The following is an 18,924-nucleotide window of genomic DNA, read 5'->3' as shown; positions in this document are numbered from 1 at the left end:
CTGCTAGTCTTGTCCATCTCTCAGCCAAGTTTCTGTAATCGCAATGATGTCCCAATCCCATGTTCTTGAACATGCCATGGGTTCATCAGCCTCACCTGTAAGACACTTTGCATTGAAATAAATGCAATTTAGTTCTTCAGAATTACTTCATACTCTGACTTTCTCGTCTTTCTTTTCTAACTGATGTGCTCTCCTCACATTCAGAACCTTCCCCATCAATCCTTCTGTTTGCACTGCTACTTGGGATTCCTCCACTGCCCCTTTCAATCAGTATAAAGTCTTCCTTAAAGGAATGAGCAAATTGCCCTGCTAAGACATTGGTCCCTTTCCATTTTATGTTAGAAATATTCTTTTTGAACAGTCTTTTCTATCCCAAAAGACATTCCAATTGTCCAAAAACCTCAATACTGAACAATACACAAGCTGTTCAGCCATTGATTTATCTCCTTTAACCTTCTGTTCCTTCCCTTGTTTGAGGTTGGCATTGGGAGTAAACCAGAAATTACTACTTTCAAGGTTCTTCCATTTTCCTCGGAGAGACTATCCCCTTCTACAATTCCAAAAACTGAATATCTTTGTGGTAGCGAAATAGCCACCGGAGACTTTCGAACTACCTCCTTACCTTTCCAAACAGTCACCCATCTATCTGACCGATCTTGCTGTGTAATAACTTTTCTAAATCTGCTAGACATCTCACTCTGTACCTCATATTTGCCCTTAATAACATTAAGCCCCAAAAAAAGGATATTTCAATAACACCTTACATATAAAATAAACTATCCTTCAAAACCCACGGAAAGTAATGTTAAAATGGAAAAAATTAAAATATATATATATATATCACATGCTTAAAACTTTAAAAAAATCAACCACTTAGCTGATTAACTGAAAGAAACGACTCATCAATAAATTCCTCAAAGAAAAAAATGCTTTCTCCAGAGCCGACCACGTGTACAACTCCCCAGAACAAAAACACAACACCTTATTTTAAAAAAAAACTGTTCGGTTTTTCAAAAAAAACCTTTGCAATGTAAGAAAACCTCTAAAACACAGACTTTTTTAACTTCTGAATTTAGAATAAAAAATAACCTCAGCTGTTCACTGCAGATCCTTACAAGTTTTTTTAGATCAAAAGTTTGTTTAAAAAAAAGGGCTTTTTTGTTTTTTTTGCATGTTGACAAAACAAACTGAATAAGCATCATATTAGTAAAATATAATGACTGTAATAACTGTAAAAAAACTATAATAAATCTTTAACTAAGTCTGTAATCCCAGAAGGTACCTAAGGGGAGCCATTTAAACATGCAGACCCTCTGGCTGTAATACCATGTCACAATGTCTTCTTCTGTACTTTCCTGTCTCAAGTTCATTACCAAAGCAGCATGAATTACAAGGGCCATATTGCCAGGTAGAAATGCTGATAAGCAAATCTAATTTCTCTTGAAACTAGCAACATCTTTTTTTCTACCAGCACCCTACACCTACTACCCCCACGCCCACTGACCCCTCCAAATTATAGTATAAATGTTGTCCCCTCTACTATTCACATCAGCTCTGATGAAGTGTCGAAATGATAGCTTGCTCCCTCTCCATGGATGCTGTCTGACCCATTCTGATCCCCAGCATTTGTTGTTTTCAGTAGAGATTCCAACATCTGCAGCAATTTGTTCCTACCTTATCTTGGAATTAAGTGGACAGTGTAAAACACTACTGATTAGAACCTGGCATTCTCAATGCTTCTCCGAGATAGTAGAGACTCACTGTCTATCTACTGTCAGCACACAGGTTCCTCCTGTTGTCTCCACCTGGCACTTTCTTCAACAATAAAATAATCTTCAACTCTTGACAATCAAATTTGTCAAACCAACATTCTAACTACCTAGGTCCTAATTGCTGTGAATTGGGAGACCGAATTATATATTGTCAGACATTATGTGTTATGATAGGTGAAAACCTTATCATTTAAGCATCCAGAGCATTTGCGCAACTGACCTGTTCCACCAAACATACGAATGACACTCTCCCTGACATGGTGAGTGCATCTTTTGACCAAATGATTTGTAAGAGTTTTTCTCAAAGCAAATTTCTAAGACTGAATCCAGGGACATTTCATGGTGATCGAACGGTGTTACTATTTCACTTCTCCTGAATCCATTGTTTATTACTGGGACTGTCAGGATACTTGGAACGTTATATCTATCTATTCTCTCAGGAAATGATTCAGGGAAACATCAAGGTATAAGAGAAATTCTAGCAAAACAGCAGGGATAGTACATATTGTTATGCATACCACTTACACAATTTACAAGCTGGACCAAAAACAAGCTTGATTCAACTCACGTGTTGCTTGCTGTGCAGTTACTGGTTCACTTGTTTCTTCTCCATATAAAGCATAAGCTGTTACAACATACTCTGCACTTTCAGAGAGACCTTCTATTTCAATATCTGTGTACCGAGCATCAACCCTCACCTGTTAATACAGAGCAGGAAAAATGGTTTTGAAACAACAGTGGCAATTACTAATCATTAAAGTGTAGATAATCTTTCTCTAGCTCTGGCAGATTATTGTTTTAAATGTTGAAAGTAATGCATAATATTTGTCATGCTTCAGAAGCTACAGTCAACCTAATATTATAGCCCATACATATAACATAAATTTATATAAATCCACTGCTTTTCAAACACTATGCATTTTCACAGATTATTCCAGGCTCGCACTCAAAAATTATGGGCTGGAAAGGGATTGGATGCAAGGTACAGTCAGGCTTTCCACCCCTGGGCAGAAGTCTGAGGCAGCCAAACGATTTGCTTTGTGCCAAGACTAAATTTTTAAAAGGCTCCCCTCAGTTTTCTGGGATCTGTCAGAAAGGGGATCAGAATTTTGTAATCTAAAGGCTCCAGATGTTATTTTTAAGGATTTGCAGATATAAGATCCTCATTTCTCATTGAATTCTTTCCTAAAGACTCCTTTACAAGAAAAATTATCAATTAGCCTTTTCTCATTGCACAATACAAGATTCAAAGTAGCCCATTCCTCAGTTTGTTCCTTAACGTATTGCTCTAGAAAACCATCTTCCATACATTGCAAGAATTTGTTTTCCACAACAACAGTACTAATTAGTTTTATCCACTAAGTAGATTGAGATTCCCCATCGCTACTGTATAATCCTTGCTACACACATCCAATTTCCCGATTTACACAGTGATTTTCATTATCAATGCTGTTTGGGGGCCTATAAATAATTTCCATCAGTGTTCCAGAGGGAAAAAAAACAGAAAAATGTGGAAATAAACACACTGGTCACAGGGAGCTCTATTTTGCAGTACAAAAGAGATATTGGAGAAGTATGGGTGGAATCTTATAGAGGTCTGAGCAACATGGGCTATCACGAGATTTGTAGCAGAGTTGGACGCGAAGTTTAGAGAGGCCTACATCGATGTCAGCAACATCTCACTCCATCTTCTACACTTTTGACAGATCACAAGATAAGTTTTTCAGTAGTCAGTGGTGAGTTGCCAATTACAAGGGATCATTGCTTGTTGAATGCCTTATTAATGCCAGAATGCACCTCATTCGTATTCAACTTCTATGGTTTCTGTACTGTACTGCACTGCAAATCTGTACGCCTAGATCCCTCTGCATGTTGATGCTATTAACGGTTCTGTCATTTGCTATATACTTCCTTAATTAGATCTTCCAAAATGCATCACCTCACATTTATCTGGATAAAATTCCATCTGCCATTTCACCACCCAATTCTCCAACATCGAGGGCCGAAGGGCCTGTACTGCGCTGTAATGTTCTATATCCTACTGTATCCTCTGCAAATCTTCCTCACTATCCACAGCTCCCCCAATTTTTGTGTTGTCTGCAACTTTACTTATCAGACTGCTCACATTCTCCTCCAAGTCATTTATAAATATTACAAACAACAGGGTCCCAACTTTAATCCCCGTGGAACACCACTGGTCATAGATCTCCAGTCAGAAAATCACTACTACTCTTTGTCTTCTATGACCAAGCCAGCTCTGTATCCATCTTTGCAGCTCACTGCAGCTCCCATGTGACTTCACCTTCTAGCTTAGCTTCCAATGAGGGTCCCTGTCAAAGGCCATGCTAAAGTCCATATTGACAACATCCACCACCCTGCACTCCTCAATCATCTAAGGAAGGATGTGTTGGCCTTTAAAGGGGTCCAGAGGAGGTTCACAAGAATGATTGTGGGAATAAAGAGATTGTGATATGAATAGCGATTGAGGTCTCTGGGTCTATACTCGATGGTGTTTGGAATAATGACGGGGAGATCTCATTGAAACTTACAGAATACTGAGAGGCCTGGTTTTATTGGACTTGGAGAGATATTTCCAGTAGTAAGAGAGTCTAGAACCCAAGGGCACAGCTTCAGAGTGAGGGGACGATCCTTTAGATGAGGAGGAATTTCTTCAGCCAGACAGTGGTGAGAATCTGTGGACCGCATTGCTGCAGAAGGCTATGGAGGCCAAGTCATTGAGTGCATTTAAGACATGGATAGATAGGTTCTTGATTAGTAAGGGGATAGAACATTCTGGGGAGGAAGGAAAAAGGCAAGAATATCAGGGTTGGGAACATATCAGCCATGACTGAATGGCAGAGAAACCCGCTGGGCTGAATGGCCTAATTATGCTCACATATCTTAAGGTCTTATGCCTTCTCTACTTCTCTATAGTAGTTACAGGACTGTCTAGAACACTGGCCCAGCCTCGTTCAGGTGAGGTCAATTTCAACATACAACCCCCATCTTCCTAGGTACTGATGCTAGTGCCCCATGAATCAGAACCCACTTCTCCCACACCTTTAAGCCCTGGATTTATCTATCTAAACTCCTTTACACGACAGAAATTTGCACATAGCTCAAATAATAATCTAGAGATCTAGAGTTTTCAGGTTTTGATTTTGAATTTAGTGTATGGCTCCTCATGTTGCCTATGTACTACCTTTTTCCTAGCCTTACTGAGGTCAGTGTACTTACATGGACCTCAATAACTGGATCCCCCTCTCCCACTGCCAGATCACTGTAACCAAGCAGCATTGATATACCTCTGTGTTTACAGATATTTATAATCAATCTGTTCAGACATGTTAGGACTCACCTCTGGAGCAGGTGGGGCTTGAACCCAGGCCTTCTGATCGAGAGGTAGGGTATTGAACACTGCGTCACAACAGCCCCATCTCAGTACTTATACAGATTATATTCTAATTGACCCGCTCATGGATATTATAGCACATGACCAGAACAGGCAGGGCTTTAACCCGGGCTTCCTAGCTCTGTGGTAGGCACACTACCACTGCACTACAAGAGCCGAGAATTCTAACTCTGTGAAAAACTCTGCTAACAAAGTGAAGCAGGGTTAAGCTAGTTAGGTGTTAACTAGCCACAACTTCTCTCAGGGAGCATGTATAGCTCTGTTTAAGCCTAGAAGAAGCTTAACTTACTTTTCTTAAACAGAAACTTGCCTTTTTTGAACAGTTTTTTTAATTAGTTGCTAATATAAATAAACATTAAACTTTAGAGTTGAAGTGGTGATCAGCATTATTTAATTAAATAGCAGAACAAGTTTAGGGGATTTTGCAGACTGATCCTGTTCCCATCTTTCCTTCCATTTTAATATGATACTCCAGTATGACACTGGTGGATCATTATTCAAAGAAGAATGCCAAATCTTCTTATTCTCATAGTGAGTGTGCTTTGTCAATCAATATCACTGACACAGACTGATTGGGATCGATCTTATTTCTTCAGTGAAGTGCCTTCAGATAATTTCTTACATTAAAGACACAACGTAATTCAATATTATTAAGATTGAAGCAATGTAGTAGGAGCTCTTTTGTTATCGTGGACAAGTGAATCATCAGCTAGGAGATGTGTAAAAACAGGGCACATTAACTTAGCTTCAAATTCTGCTATCTATCAAAATGGAAAGGGCTCCTCTCCACTCTAGAGCTCAAATCACCATCCTACAGGAAACTAATCTAAATATATATTCATCAGTTTGTGAGTTATTGCAGTTTCAAAATTTCAAACTTAGATCAGATCCAAATTTTAATGAGCATTTTCATTAAAATGTGAGCTTACTTAATAAAATATTAAATACATTCGAATAACATAAAAGCAGAACATAATGAACCCGTTGCTTTAACAGAAAATACCTCTTTTCCTTCATCCATTCCATCATTAGAAACTTGCTCATACAGGATCATATACTGGGTGGCTCCTTTTTGAGGCTCCCATTTAATTCTCATACTGTCATGTGTGACATCATAGATTGTAACATTATTCAATGAGGGGAAAGATGCTGAAAATGAAGATTTTTTCAAAACTAAAACTGGTTAGATAATCTTTATAAACTGCAAATAACGGTTATCAACAGTAAATATTTACAATATTTATATGACATTCTTTATCTGCTATTTACTGTGGGAGCTAACCCATCAATTTCAAATGAACTAATGCTTTTGATAAAACACTGACAAAAAATTAAACTTGTGTTTTTCCACAAATATCAGCAACAATAATTTCCTAGCTACAATACTTAATAAATAAATCAAAGGAGATAATCCTGGATAAAAAAGTTTTGAGAGTTAGTCATTAAAACCCATTAAGTTCCTTCTTACTTGTACTCTGAGTTATTGTGGAGTGGGTTAAAGATACCGGACAATGTGCAAAAGGTTGATGTACTTACACCTAGATGAGTGATAAGCAGCATCCAATCATTTTTAATCTTGGTAGAAGGGGGCGGATAGCTGATTGGAGGTTGAAAGAAGTGTTCAGTGAGTGAGCTAGCATGTTATTGATAGGATGTAAAAGAGTGTATAATAGTCAAACACAAAATGTTCAAATGGAACAAGTAATCTGTTTTAGCATCAAAGGAATTGGGAGTGTTAGACTACTTTAACTAATTCTAATCTGTTACTGTTAATACAGGATTTGGATGGAAGTGTTAAGGATGAAAATTAAATTCTGTACAGCGGCACCAAATGTAGTTGTCTTCAGTTACTAACATGGCCTAACATTATGTCATCTTTCATAGTAACATGCTCTGTTGTTTCATGGCATCATGTTGGAGGATTCATGAGGGTTCCCAAATGTAAATATACTCAAACACTTGAGATAAAAACCACAAAATTTAAGGGACAACTTGCCATGTTAAGAGACTTAAGAAAATGCTGTGACTAAAGTTTATAACCACCCTGAGATAATTAAAATAGAAGTGGCATGACATGCTGCACAAAGACCCACAGGGAACATTAATTATTATGGGAAGGTCAATCCTTAAGTATGAGGACCGGAGGCCAACAAATGAGACTATCAGCACCATGAGGCATTCGTGTCTTACATAATTGTGATGGATCTCAGCTCAAGGATGGATAATTTCCTACAGGAATGTAAGGTAAAACTGCTAACTTTAATCAAGACTGTCATAAACAAATTAGTCCAGCATCCTCCAAGTAATTTCAGAGATATAAACAGAAAAACTAAAGGACAGTGATCTATCCTGTGAAATACAATATCAAATAAAGAACAGAGAAATAAACTAATTTTTTTGTTTTAAAATCAACATATAAGTGAGTGTTTGGTTTAGAGGATTAATGCTACTGGTTTCCAGGGAACTGCTGATCTCATGAAAAATTGAAAATGTGTATTGAGAGATGGCTTTCAGTTAAACAGAAAGATAATTGGGGCATGTTTAGAACTAGGAGTCTTCTTACTGAAGAAGACGTGGAGAATGCCTTCAAATTAGTAAGATGAAGTAGTTTACAGACCACATGAAGAATATGCTTTTACTTAATCTCTTAAAATTTCTTCTCATATTAATGGTTAATGACAATGCAAGATAGCAGCCATCAATATGATGCCTTATTTAAAATCTAAATAATATCTCATAATAGAACTCTTTAGCACGAGGTATTTCTATAACATACATGTATTTCCAATGCCCCGGAGACCTTCACCAACAAAACCTTCATAGATAGGAAATACTGCCATTTGGTATTCAGTAAGAGAGTGTAAATTCTCCAGAACTACAGATGAAACTGTTCCATCCACAATCACCTGAAATTCAAAAACACTTCACAAGTCAAAGTTAAAAAAAACAATCATTTCATATCAATCATTAAGATGACCTACTTGCATTTCTGTAATATCAGATGCTTAATCTCCAATTTAGCAATTTGCTTTTGAAACTACACCCCCCCCCCATTACTTCGATAGCTCTAAACTTGATCTTTCTGAAGCCCTTAACAAACTATTATCCTCCATTCTCTACTAACATTAGCTTATTCAGTTCTGTAGTCTATGCTATATCCTCAGTAAGGTAGTATTTGAGCCAATACCTCTTCTACTTTTTCTCCTTTCGTTGGATAATACACAACACGGTATTGTTTTGCTTTCTTTGGTCCATGTGTCCAGCTGACTTTGAAACTCCTGGCTGTTACATCAGAAATAACTAGATTTGTCGGAGTTGGGTATAAAATGGTACCACTGTCAGACTTTTCATTTTTACCTAACAGTAGAAATAAGAAACAACATCAGAAAAAAAAATCAAACTATAATGTTATTTTTTTCCTCTGCCTCCTTCAATGCTTGTGCAGCCACAATACGTTAAACCATTTACAAAAACCTCACTCACCTTTCTCCTTTTCAACAATTTCAAGGTTCCTCATTATAATCAGATTTGGAGAAACTGGTTGAATCAGGAGTGACTTGTTGCCACTGCATTGCAAGTGAACAGCTTCACATAAATGCCACGCACACCCATTACTGTTTCCGACCATGTTAACCTTCATCTGATAGATCTGTGAATACTTTTTCCAATTGCAGAGATAAGCAATTATCCCACTAAAGAGTGGTGTCTTTAGAATACTTTGAGGCTATAACTGGGAATATTAACCAATTAATATTTGACAGAGAAATCTTGCTTGAAAGCAATACATGGAAAATCATTAATATTAGTAGCAATACCTTCTTTCTTTGTCAATGAAAAGGTGTTGTGCATTGTTTACACCTTCTATATTATTTGTTAATAGGGCAAACAACTGCATTAAAAAAGAAATTCATGATATTCTCCTGATGGTTCCCTAATGTGATCTCTTACTTAATTATTTACGCTATATGCTCACTGATATCACATATCTGGTCTGATTATTTACAACTTCATGAAACACTCAACTATGTAAATCTCCTGTAATCCCTGCATTTAACAATTGATTTTTTTTAACTTAATGGTGGGTCATTTTCAAACAGGCCCACCTATAAATGCAAGCAATGGGTCAGTAAAACAATTCCAGACTGGTTATATTAATTTCTCAACATCAAGAATCCTTATGACAATACAACTGGTGTCATTTCATGTGATAATTCAGAACAGACTAATTATTATGATAATCCATAATGTCCAACATTGACATTTGAACTCAACTCACTTGTAAAGTATATTCTGCTGAAATGATTCAAGACCCCAGAATTCATGGTATAATGGAGACGACAGATCTATGGTATAGTGCTAGCAGGAGCAATAGCCAGATATATGATGCATTTCAGACCCTCCAGGGTTCTGTCCCTTTCACTTATATAACAAATTCCCACACTTTCAAAATGGACTCATAATGCACGTGCAAATTGCACGTTATCCACTGCTGCACAATACATATTTTTCAGTTTTGCCTATGGCAACAACAGAAGGTAGGAATGCCATAAATCCCTGATGCCACTGTTGCCTGTGATGGGGATGGGAGTATTTAAATCATTCCTGACTGATCTTGCACTTCAATTACAGGTTTGAAATATTACCAAAGTCCTCAAAATGCGTGACATGATGCAGCGCAAAACTCCTCCTATGTCACTTAGGGTACAGGCCAATTGTGCCTGAAGGGAGTAGTGTCAGTCCAGGACTGGCAAATTGGCCTGATCATGGGATTTCCAAAAGTGCAAAGGACAATATAAGTGGATGGCAGATCTACTCTATCTCAGTTTTGTATTTCAGAGACCACCAGGAATATCACGGTCAAATGCTTTGTCCTCTTCACAGGCTAGGTTATTTAGAGGCTTGTCACACAACATTAAATTATGGTTGTCCAAAGGGAGAAGGACCAAATGATATTTTTCACAACTTTAATATGGGCCTAGTCATAGCATTAAGAATACTCACCTTCACACTAAGTATCATTTTTCATCCATTCAAGGATAGCGAAATGTAAAATACAATGGCCCTAATATTCTAGCAGATCCACTCTACCTCATCTACCACAGACCCAGACCATAGACCTGCACCCCAAGTCTTAGGCACAAGGCTACCTGCACGGTCAGGGCAGGTACATCAACAAAATGTGACTTGAAATATCCAGAAAGTGATAATGTGACATGTTTTTTCAATTCTGCACAAGACCCACTGAATGAGGTTCCCTTTGGAGTTAATTTCCTTTTGGTGCTTTCTTGGAGATTATAACAAAACTCACACCATAACATATTAGGCTAAAGGGATGACCATAAATAGAGGGTTAAATTCAAAAGAGAACCCGGGAATGCCTCAACATAACCCCTCGTCACAGAATAGTATGACCTTGCCCATTCTGCAGAAGATAGTATTCCAGCAGAATCAAAGTTTTATGTTTTTTCTAGCACTTGATCCAGATACCACCAGGATTTCCGCTTGTCAGTAACTGGGACTGAAGAATTTGCTACAGCCATTATCCAAACAGCCATTATCCTTCTCTGTCCTGTGTACTGCTAATAACAAAGAATACTGCTTAGAAGTCATGTCATTTTGTCATTCGCAAGCCATATTTTCTAATTAAGTCATGACTTCCTTTTGCATACTTAAGATAGAAGTGCAATGATATTTGAAAGGCCCCATTGAGAACTTTCAATGTAAATGAAGCAGCTGCACTGGGTTGAAGACTGGGATTTGAATAATGAGAAGGTCAAAGTAGAATTCTTGCACTCAGTCTACGCACAGATAGGTTCATGTTTGCCAGAGGACATCACATTGACAACAGGTTTGTGCAGCAAAGCAGAATAAGATGTATCTTTTGAAAAACACAATTAATTTAAATTATTACTTTTCACTTTGACGGCCTTTGTCTTGATCTGTCCACAAAGAATCTTTGTGAGTCGTTTACTGAGTGAGTCAAGAAGACTAAACTCAAGCACATTGTGCACATGAAGTTCAAGTGGATCAGATGCAATTTGTTTCAACTCAGCTTCATCTGCATTCTTTACACCTAAAAAATCCCAATAAAAACAAACATTTTTTAGGGAACAGAGAAAGTGTTTTGTGGATCATTCAACATTGCAGTGTCTAGATGTCACTCTGTAACACAAACAAATTCCAAAATCTCTGCCTTTGAATTGGCGGGAATGGGGTGCTGATGTTGTTTGATGCATTGATGGCCGAAACATAGTGAGGACTGCATCAACCTTCTTCAAATTGTTCCCCAAGACATTTTACATCCACCTAGAGTAGTAGAAAGGACCTCAGTTTAATATCTCGACCCTGTGGTGGCTCCTATGATAATATAGCACCCCTTCAGCCTTCAATCTGCACGTTCACATCCAAATTCTTCAATGGAGTTTCAATCCATAACCTTCAACATCTGAAGTACTCTTTACACTAGTTAAGTCTCCATGGGATGAAAAGTAACATTTAAGGCCTGAACATTAAGCATTATGTGGAGGAAGTCCAGGACCAGTCAACGGACTGTGAAAATCACACACTGCAAAATAATCTCTGATACTCTGTAATTTAAATGAAAAAAGGACCAGAAAGGATCTGTTCAATCTCCCACCTACTTTTTCCACTCTTTGTTTCATCCCAATGATGCAAGTGCCCAAGCAGCCTGGTTACTTTCTATTTTAATTGGTCATTTGCACTGTTCTCCTATTGTATTAAATAAAGCCATTCTTCCTCAGTATAAATTTTCTCTCCAACAATATTACATCAAAAAACATTTGTTATAGTGGCAAAAACAGCATTTCATAAACCACTAAAAATAAACTTAAGAGGCAAAAAAGTATTGAACAGCTGACACACCAGCTACATTGTCTCTATATCTTGGGAATGCTGCTACCAGCACTCGCCCTTGCAGCTACCTCCATTCAGATTTATTATTCTTCTTGGGAATACTCCATTGTGTGCGAGGTAACAGTATCTCGCTCCTTGCCCTGACCTGGAGGGAGGTATCCATCTGATTCTTCTTCCAGCAATGCAAAAAGAAAATCACGTGGATGGAAATGCAATCTCACGATAATAGCTGCAGTGTCACTGAGATGTGCCTCCTCCCTTACCTTGACCCATCCAATCCAACTCTCACTGAGTTAAAATAAGAGCTTGAGCTAGTCAGCTGTACAATTTAAAACACAATTTAACAAAGGCATGAGATGGCTTAAACATTCAAAAAATTTTTTTTAAAAGTCACACAGTTCTAAATATGTTTAGTCAGCGTTTCTCCCTGACCATCACAGATGAATGAGTCACAATCTCACTCAGAATTAGCATAAAGTGCCACAGAGTTGAAGTCTACTTATACAATGCCAAATTTACCCTTGCAGTACAAGCTACAAATTATGTATACCCACCAACAGCAAATATTTCAACGCCAGCATTCTTCAGGTTTTGAGCTGGTGAATTGACATCATCTTGTGACTTTCCATCGGTAAGCAGAATCAAATATTTCGCAGTTTCTGGTCTAGCACCAGCTGAAGGTTTTAGGGTATTTTTGAAAATATGATTCAAGGCAAGAGCTGAAGAAACAATAGTCGTGAAATCCATTCATTGAAATACATAAATATACGTGTACACGTGTCAAAGACTGATATCACAGAATTAATAAATAGAAAACTCAGACTTGGGCTTATCACTACAGAATCAAATGGGGAAGTTAGAAGGTCTGTCTTTCAGGCAAAGAATTATTAGAAATAGAACACAGAAAATATGGCAAAAATTGAGGAAGTCAGGTAGCAATTCTGGAGCGAGGAAGGTTGGGATAATGTCATAAGTTGATCTTTCATCAAAAATAGATTGAGGGCAGAAAGCAAGAAAGAGAAGTGCTTAGGGAATAGGAATTGCAAAGACAGGAGAAAGGTTCCACTGTAGGCAAGTGGGGGAAGCCTCCTCATTCAAACTATTGGAGGCAAAGACAGCAAAAGAGTTCAGCATCATGTCTCATTTCATTAAAAGCTGGGGGTTAGGGATGAGGTTGAAATGTTCATCGTAAGATAGGTGAAGATCATGGAGGAGAGTGAAAATTCATATCACAGAATCATAGAATCCCTACAATGTGGAAGCAGGCCATTCGGCCCATCGAGTCCACACCAACCCTCCTAAAAGCGATCCTGCCCAGAGTCTATCCCTGCACTTTCCACGCTGGACACTATGGGCAATTTAGCATGGCCAATCCACCTAACCTGTATATCTTCAGAATGTGGGAGGAAACCAGTGTCGCCAGAGGAAATCCTCGCAGACACGGGGAGAATGTGCAAACTCCACACAGACAGTAGCTCAAGGCTGGAATCGAACCCAGGTCCCTGGCGCTGTGAGGCAGCAGTGCTAACCACTCAAAATTACAAGGAGACAGGAAATTAGAAGCAGTGATGGAGGCAGAAGAGGCTGATGGGTAAGGAGACCAGGAGAGATACTGGCATGTAATAATCATTGACTCTTGCAGTCTTTTCTAACTTAAAGGAAGAAGTAGATTTGCTTGTTAAAGCATTCAATGAAGTCCGGATGAAGTGGAGTTGAATATCAGGACAACTCAAAAATGAAATCTGTCAGTGCTGCTCAGAAATCATATGGTGGCAGATGGCACATATCGTGGATCTCATGAGATGGATAAGAATAATGGATAGAGGAATGGTAAATCACACAAAGATAGATCAGCAAATTAAAGCAAGATACTGCAGATTCTGGAAATCTGACACTAAGATATAAAATGCTGGGAACGCTCAAAGTCAAGCAGCATCTATGGAGAAGAATAAATAGTTAACATTTTAGGTAGGGAAAATGGACGTATGGTTAACATTTTAGGTTAATGATTTGCTGTTATTTTAAGAGACTTTTTTACTACAAGTCAGAGAGGTTACTGAGACCAAGACTTTCCACTTCTTCGTTCATCTACCCAGCTGATGTATATCTTTGGTGTGATAGGTCTTCTACTCAATCCAAATATGCTCTGCTGAACTTAAGTATAATTTTGGTGCTGCTGACATTAATAGATAAGATGTGCTGGTGAGTTACACAAACATGGTGGTGAAGAATTACAATGATTCGCCTAGAGGGTTGTCTCAGTGAAAGAGAGTTGGGCAGCACACTCTGAATGGAAATCTTACCAGTTTAGACGATTCTTGGGCATTTGAACCACATACAGGCCCTTATCAGTGGTGTCTGAGTCCTACCCACTTGCACAATCTTTTAAATAGGGATAGTGGAGGGCTTTGCAAGAGCAAGAACCGATTAGATAGCAAAGGCTATGGGTGTCCCACCAGAAGTGGTGCATACTGCCAATGTAGGTGAGAGACAACAAAGGTACCTCAAAGTGGAGGTACTCTTTAGACACTTCAGGAACAACTAAATAAGTCCAGTTAGGAAGCTTGTCCAGACCCAGATATATAATGTACCAAATGACAGTATTGATATAGGTATGCTACTTGAAGACAGATCTTTGGCCCAATGATTTTTGAAGTTACATCATGAGCTGGTTTCTTGGAAAATTTTGTGTGGTGGTACATTGCCATTGCCTTCCACTGTCAGGGCAGGGGAAGGAGACAAGGGCCACATCTACCTCAGGCAGACTGAGAATCAAACCCACACTATTGACATTATTCTGAACAGTTATCTAGCCAACTGAGCTAACTGGTCCTCATAATTTCCATAATTCACGGCAAATCATGGTTTGTTTTACCTAATGTATTTATTCTCAATAAAACCTGCAAAGATTCTAGCCAAATTCTTTTTATATGGAACCAATCATTTAGCATAACAAAGAGACTATCACACTGCTCAGCTCGGTTTATGTCTAACCCTTTAAAAAGGTATTGTGTTAAAGCAACTGATCCTCAGAATACAAATACTAAAAGCAGAAATGTAGTGCAAACCAATATGTTAAATTGATAGGCAAAAATAACAAGAATTTTAAATCATCTTGAAGATGACCAAAGTGCCTAACCTTTACTATGTGTTAGCATAAATAATATGTGATATTAAAGTCCCAAGCAAAGCAAACAAAAAGTCAAGAAGTCTTGCCTTCAAAGATTTTTATAACTTGCCAAATATTTAACCTAAAATAAACATTCAAATTGCCTTTATTGTACTATGAACCACTATGTACCTGTGTATGTATTGCCTCCCTTGTAGTGTAGTTTTTGAACTGCTTCTAGAACCTCATTTGTGGAAGAGTAAGTATTCAGGTCCCACTCTGTCCTTGGTTCACCACTGTACTGAGTTAAACCTGTTGTAAGAATAATCATCTTGAATAATCAGGGTGGATATCACTGGCTATCAGATGTTATCTTGCATTTTTAAAATTAGTTCATGAGATGTGGGTGTCACTGGCTGGACCAGCCTAGAGGAGGGGATGGTGAGCAACCTTCCTCTCTTTATTAACTTACAGACAAATGACACTTATGGATGTCACTGGCCATTCTGATTTTCCCTTAATGAGTAGTTTACTAGATATCTCATAAAGGAATTCAGAATCAATCACATTTTTTAATCCTGAAATAAAAGCAAAACACTGAATTCTGGAGATCTGGAATAAAAACAGAAAGCCATGGAAAAACTTATCAGAACTATTCCAAAGAAAGGTAATTGGACTTGAAACTTTAACTCTGTTTCTCTATCCCCAGATGCTGCCAGATCTGCTAAGTTTTCCCAGAACTTTCTGTTATCATTTCTGTTGACTCAGGGTCACACAGAAATCAGAAAGTCATATGTAAGTCAGTCACATGTAGATCGTATAGTCACATATCGATCAGATAGTGTTAGGACAGTAGATTCTCTTCTCTAAATGACATTAGTGAATAAGATTAAGTTTCATCATAATTTGGTAGTTACATGATTTCTGCTACTAACTTTATTTAATTAACTGAATTTAAATTCCCTTGCTGCCCTAATGGAATTGTGAACTTGGCATCCCCAGGTCATTAGTCCAGTTATCAGGATTACTAGTCCAGTAACATAACCATTATATTACCATTGCCTGAAGGAATAACATGTTCCCATGCCTCAGCCAGTGCATGGAGATCATTTTGTCTTTTCTTCATAACTTATCATCTCCCTGAAGGCATTATAATTAGGATATCATTCCATGTATGCAAGCAGCACTCCAATACCTTGGTTAAGTAGTCTTCCTGCACATGTGAGTGCAGTGAAATGATACAACAGTTAAACCTGACCTTATCTTTACTGAATAATTAATCTTAAGAAATTTAGGACTGAGGGAACTTATCCTGCTATTTTCTCTGCACTCTTACTCAAAGCTGCTGAGGATAATTTTAGCATCACTACTGCAGTCTCAGTTAGTTGATTAAGCATAGACCAGAAGAGTACTTTTTGAATTTACAGATTTTTAATAGCTTGACATTGTTTTGGGTTTTCCTGCATCCCTTGTTGTTGCCTTCTCCTCCAATTAGATTGAAGGGTCATAACAGATTACTCTATGAAACTTCAGCATAGATGTTGGCTGCAGATTTATAACAGGATTTATCATTATTAGATTACATTAGCACGGAGATGACATGCCACCAAGAAAGGAATTTCTCAGAATTCATTAGGAGTAATGTTTACATGTTTCTGAATGTTACTGCCCATGGAGGTGGGTATTAAAACCAATGCAAATGTAATGAAATTTATAGCAGCATCTCTTGCCTGCATTTCCATCCAACCAGCTACTGACATGGCATGATCCTGAAATGCCTGGGCCTGTGGGGTTGATACAGGAATGTACATTCAACTGGGGGGTGGGGAAAAATTTGGACTGGTTGCAGGTATCATTATGTCATTATCCTGTTGATGATAGTTATAAAATTTCAAACAGATGGATCAAATGCTTCTTGCAGCCAAACTAGGCCACCACCCCTTCCACCTGATCATAAATCATGATTCACTCTGAGGAGTGGAACTACTACGACTATATTTGCATGACAGAGATCACTTCCAATCTTTCTTTATGAAGCTTGGGGAAACATACCTTCTTCAAATTATTACTGTTCCTGACTATATGCGTAAATTAAGTCTTCCCCTTAATTAAACAGCAGCGGAAAACTAGCCAAACCAGAGTATTACAGGTTAAGCATCAGCACAGTACTTACCAATTCTTATTCCATTCATAGCAACATGAAAAGGTGTAATTAAGTTTATCAAAAACTGACGCACCAATCGGAAGTTTATTCTGCCAATACTCCAAGATCCGTCAATTAGAATTATAATATCTGCAGCAGTACTCAACTGGCACTTGAACTGAGATCCTGCAATGTCATGACAATGGTTTTTATTTTAACAATGTATTGAAACAACTCAGCTGATACTACAGGAAGAAGTATTAACAAAGATTAAACCTCCAGACAGAAGAACATCATCTATATGTGTTAAGTATTTATGTGCTGCTAACAGTATTTAGCTTATTATTACAAAAAGGATTCAAAATACACTACAAAGATGTGTTTTAATTTTATTGTCCTAAGGTTCAGTATGACTGTGCTATCACGGCTCAAAAGCACATCATCAGCTTACACTGTTTGGGGAACAATCACTCTCACAGAATTGTCCCATTAATTGGCCAAATGCTGGGCACACCATTGAAGGATATCAGCCAGGAAAGACCGTTGCTGTTGGAGACTCTCAAGCTCCAAAGCAGCAGTAGGATATATTACAGGTTTCTGAAGGAAAGAGCAGCACAAGATATTGACGACCTCTCAAAAACTTCCAAAAATGTAAACTGAAGAACAGAATTGACAATCTGCCACATTTTCAGTAGAGGGTTGCTCCGCCACAGGACAGGCTGGACTGAAACTAGACTGCAGAGAAGGCCTGTAGCCTGACTGGCCAACCACCTTATCAGTCTGCCACCCAGCTAGATATCCTGTTCCAAAACCACCTCTGGTGGCTCAGACTATAAGCCTTGTTAGGGCTTTCCTACAATCAAACTGACAAACTGTCACTTGGAGGAAAGCAGCCATTGCACATTGCCATTGCGAGTTTTGGGAAAGTAGTCTGAGACAGGATGGAGCCAGAAGCATGAAATGATACTGTCAACACCATATCCACTTGCTTTAGAGCTTAAAAATATCAACCTGTACATAAACAATGTGTAGAAAATAAGTTTATAGTTTAGTATTCTCCTTGCTGATAAACTTTCATATTCATTACGTAATATGAATGGACAGAAGACCATACAGGTATGTTGTTCTCCCTGCCCAAAGCCCCATCCAATTAATTCATAATGCTATGTGGTTGATTGTGATGAATCAGAAAATTCAACTCAATGCAATAACGTATGTTTAAGTCACAAAACGATAAAAGCTTGGAACATCATCCTGTCTGGGGAATGTGTTTCTCAAAATGATAAACTGAAGGCACATTTGGAAAGCTGTATCAAAAGCAAATCAACATAAATGGAGGTTGAAGCTTGCAGGGTTCATATCTGCAACTGTGTTGAGGTACAGATATCCAAACTTAACCAACGACTTTTGCCCAGCACCAACCCATGCAACTAATGCTTCCTGTACGATATGTGTCTACTCCCACCATGTGTAAAATACTGGCAGAGACAGGATGAGGCTCTTAAATAGCCTTTAATTGGCAACTTAAGGGCTTCAGCATCCAAGGCCACACATGTAGCCCATGACTCCCCCAGCCCCTGTAAAATTTCAAAGAAAGAGGAGTGGACATATAGTT

General features: G+C 38.2%; 1 protein-coding gene across 1 annotated transcript in view; it reads right to left on the bottom strand.

Moving 5' to 3' along the window:
* Window positions 1-18,924, bottom strand: part of LOC109917522 (collagen alpha-1(XIV) chain-like) — a 148,723-nt gene that overhangs the window by 108,861 nt on the left and 20,938 nt on the right. The window contains exons 6-13 of the mRNA XM_048608374.1: window positions 17,340-17,495; window positions 15,359-15,478; window positions 12,612-12,776; window positions 11,096-11,257; window positions 8,372-8,541; window positions 7,961-8,090; window positions 6,188-6,333; window positions 2,341-2,470 (exon numbers count right to left, since the gene is read on the bottom strand). Of these exons, the coding sequence (XP_048464331.1) occupies window positions 2,341-2,470; window positions 6,188-6,333; window positions 7,961-8,090; window positions 8,372-8,541; window positions 11,096-11,257; window positions 12,612-12,776; window positions 15,359-15,478; window positions 17,340-17,495 (1,179 nt within the window). The remainder of the gene's footprint in view (window positions 1-2,340; window positions 2,471-6,187; window positions 6,334-7,960; window positions 8,091-8,371; window positions 8,542-11,095; window positions 11,258-12,611; window positions 12,777-15,358; window positions 15,479-17,339; window positions 17,496-18,924) is intronic.

The sequence above is a fragment of the Rhincodon typus genome, chromosome 19 (assembly GCF_021869965.1).
Source record: "Rhincodon typus isolate 14 chromosome 19, sRhiTyp1.1, whole genome shotgun sequence".
Taxonomy (NCBI): domain Eukaryota; kingdom Metazoa; phylum Chordata; class Chondrichthyes; order Orectolobiformes; family Rhincodontidae; genus Rhincodon; species Rhincodon typus.
This window is presented reverse-complemented; position numbering and strand designations above follow the sequence as displayed.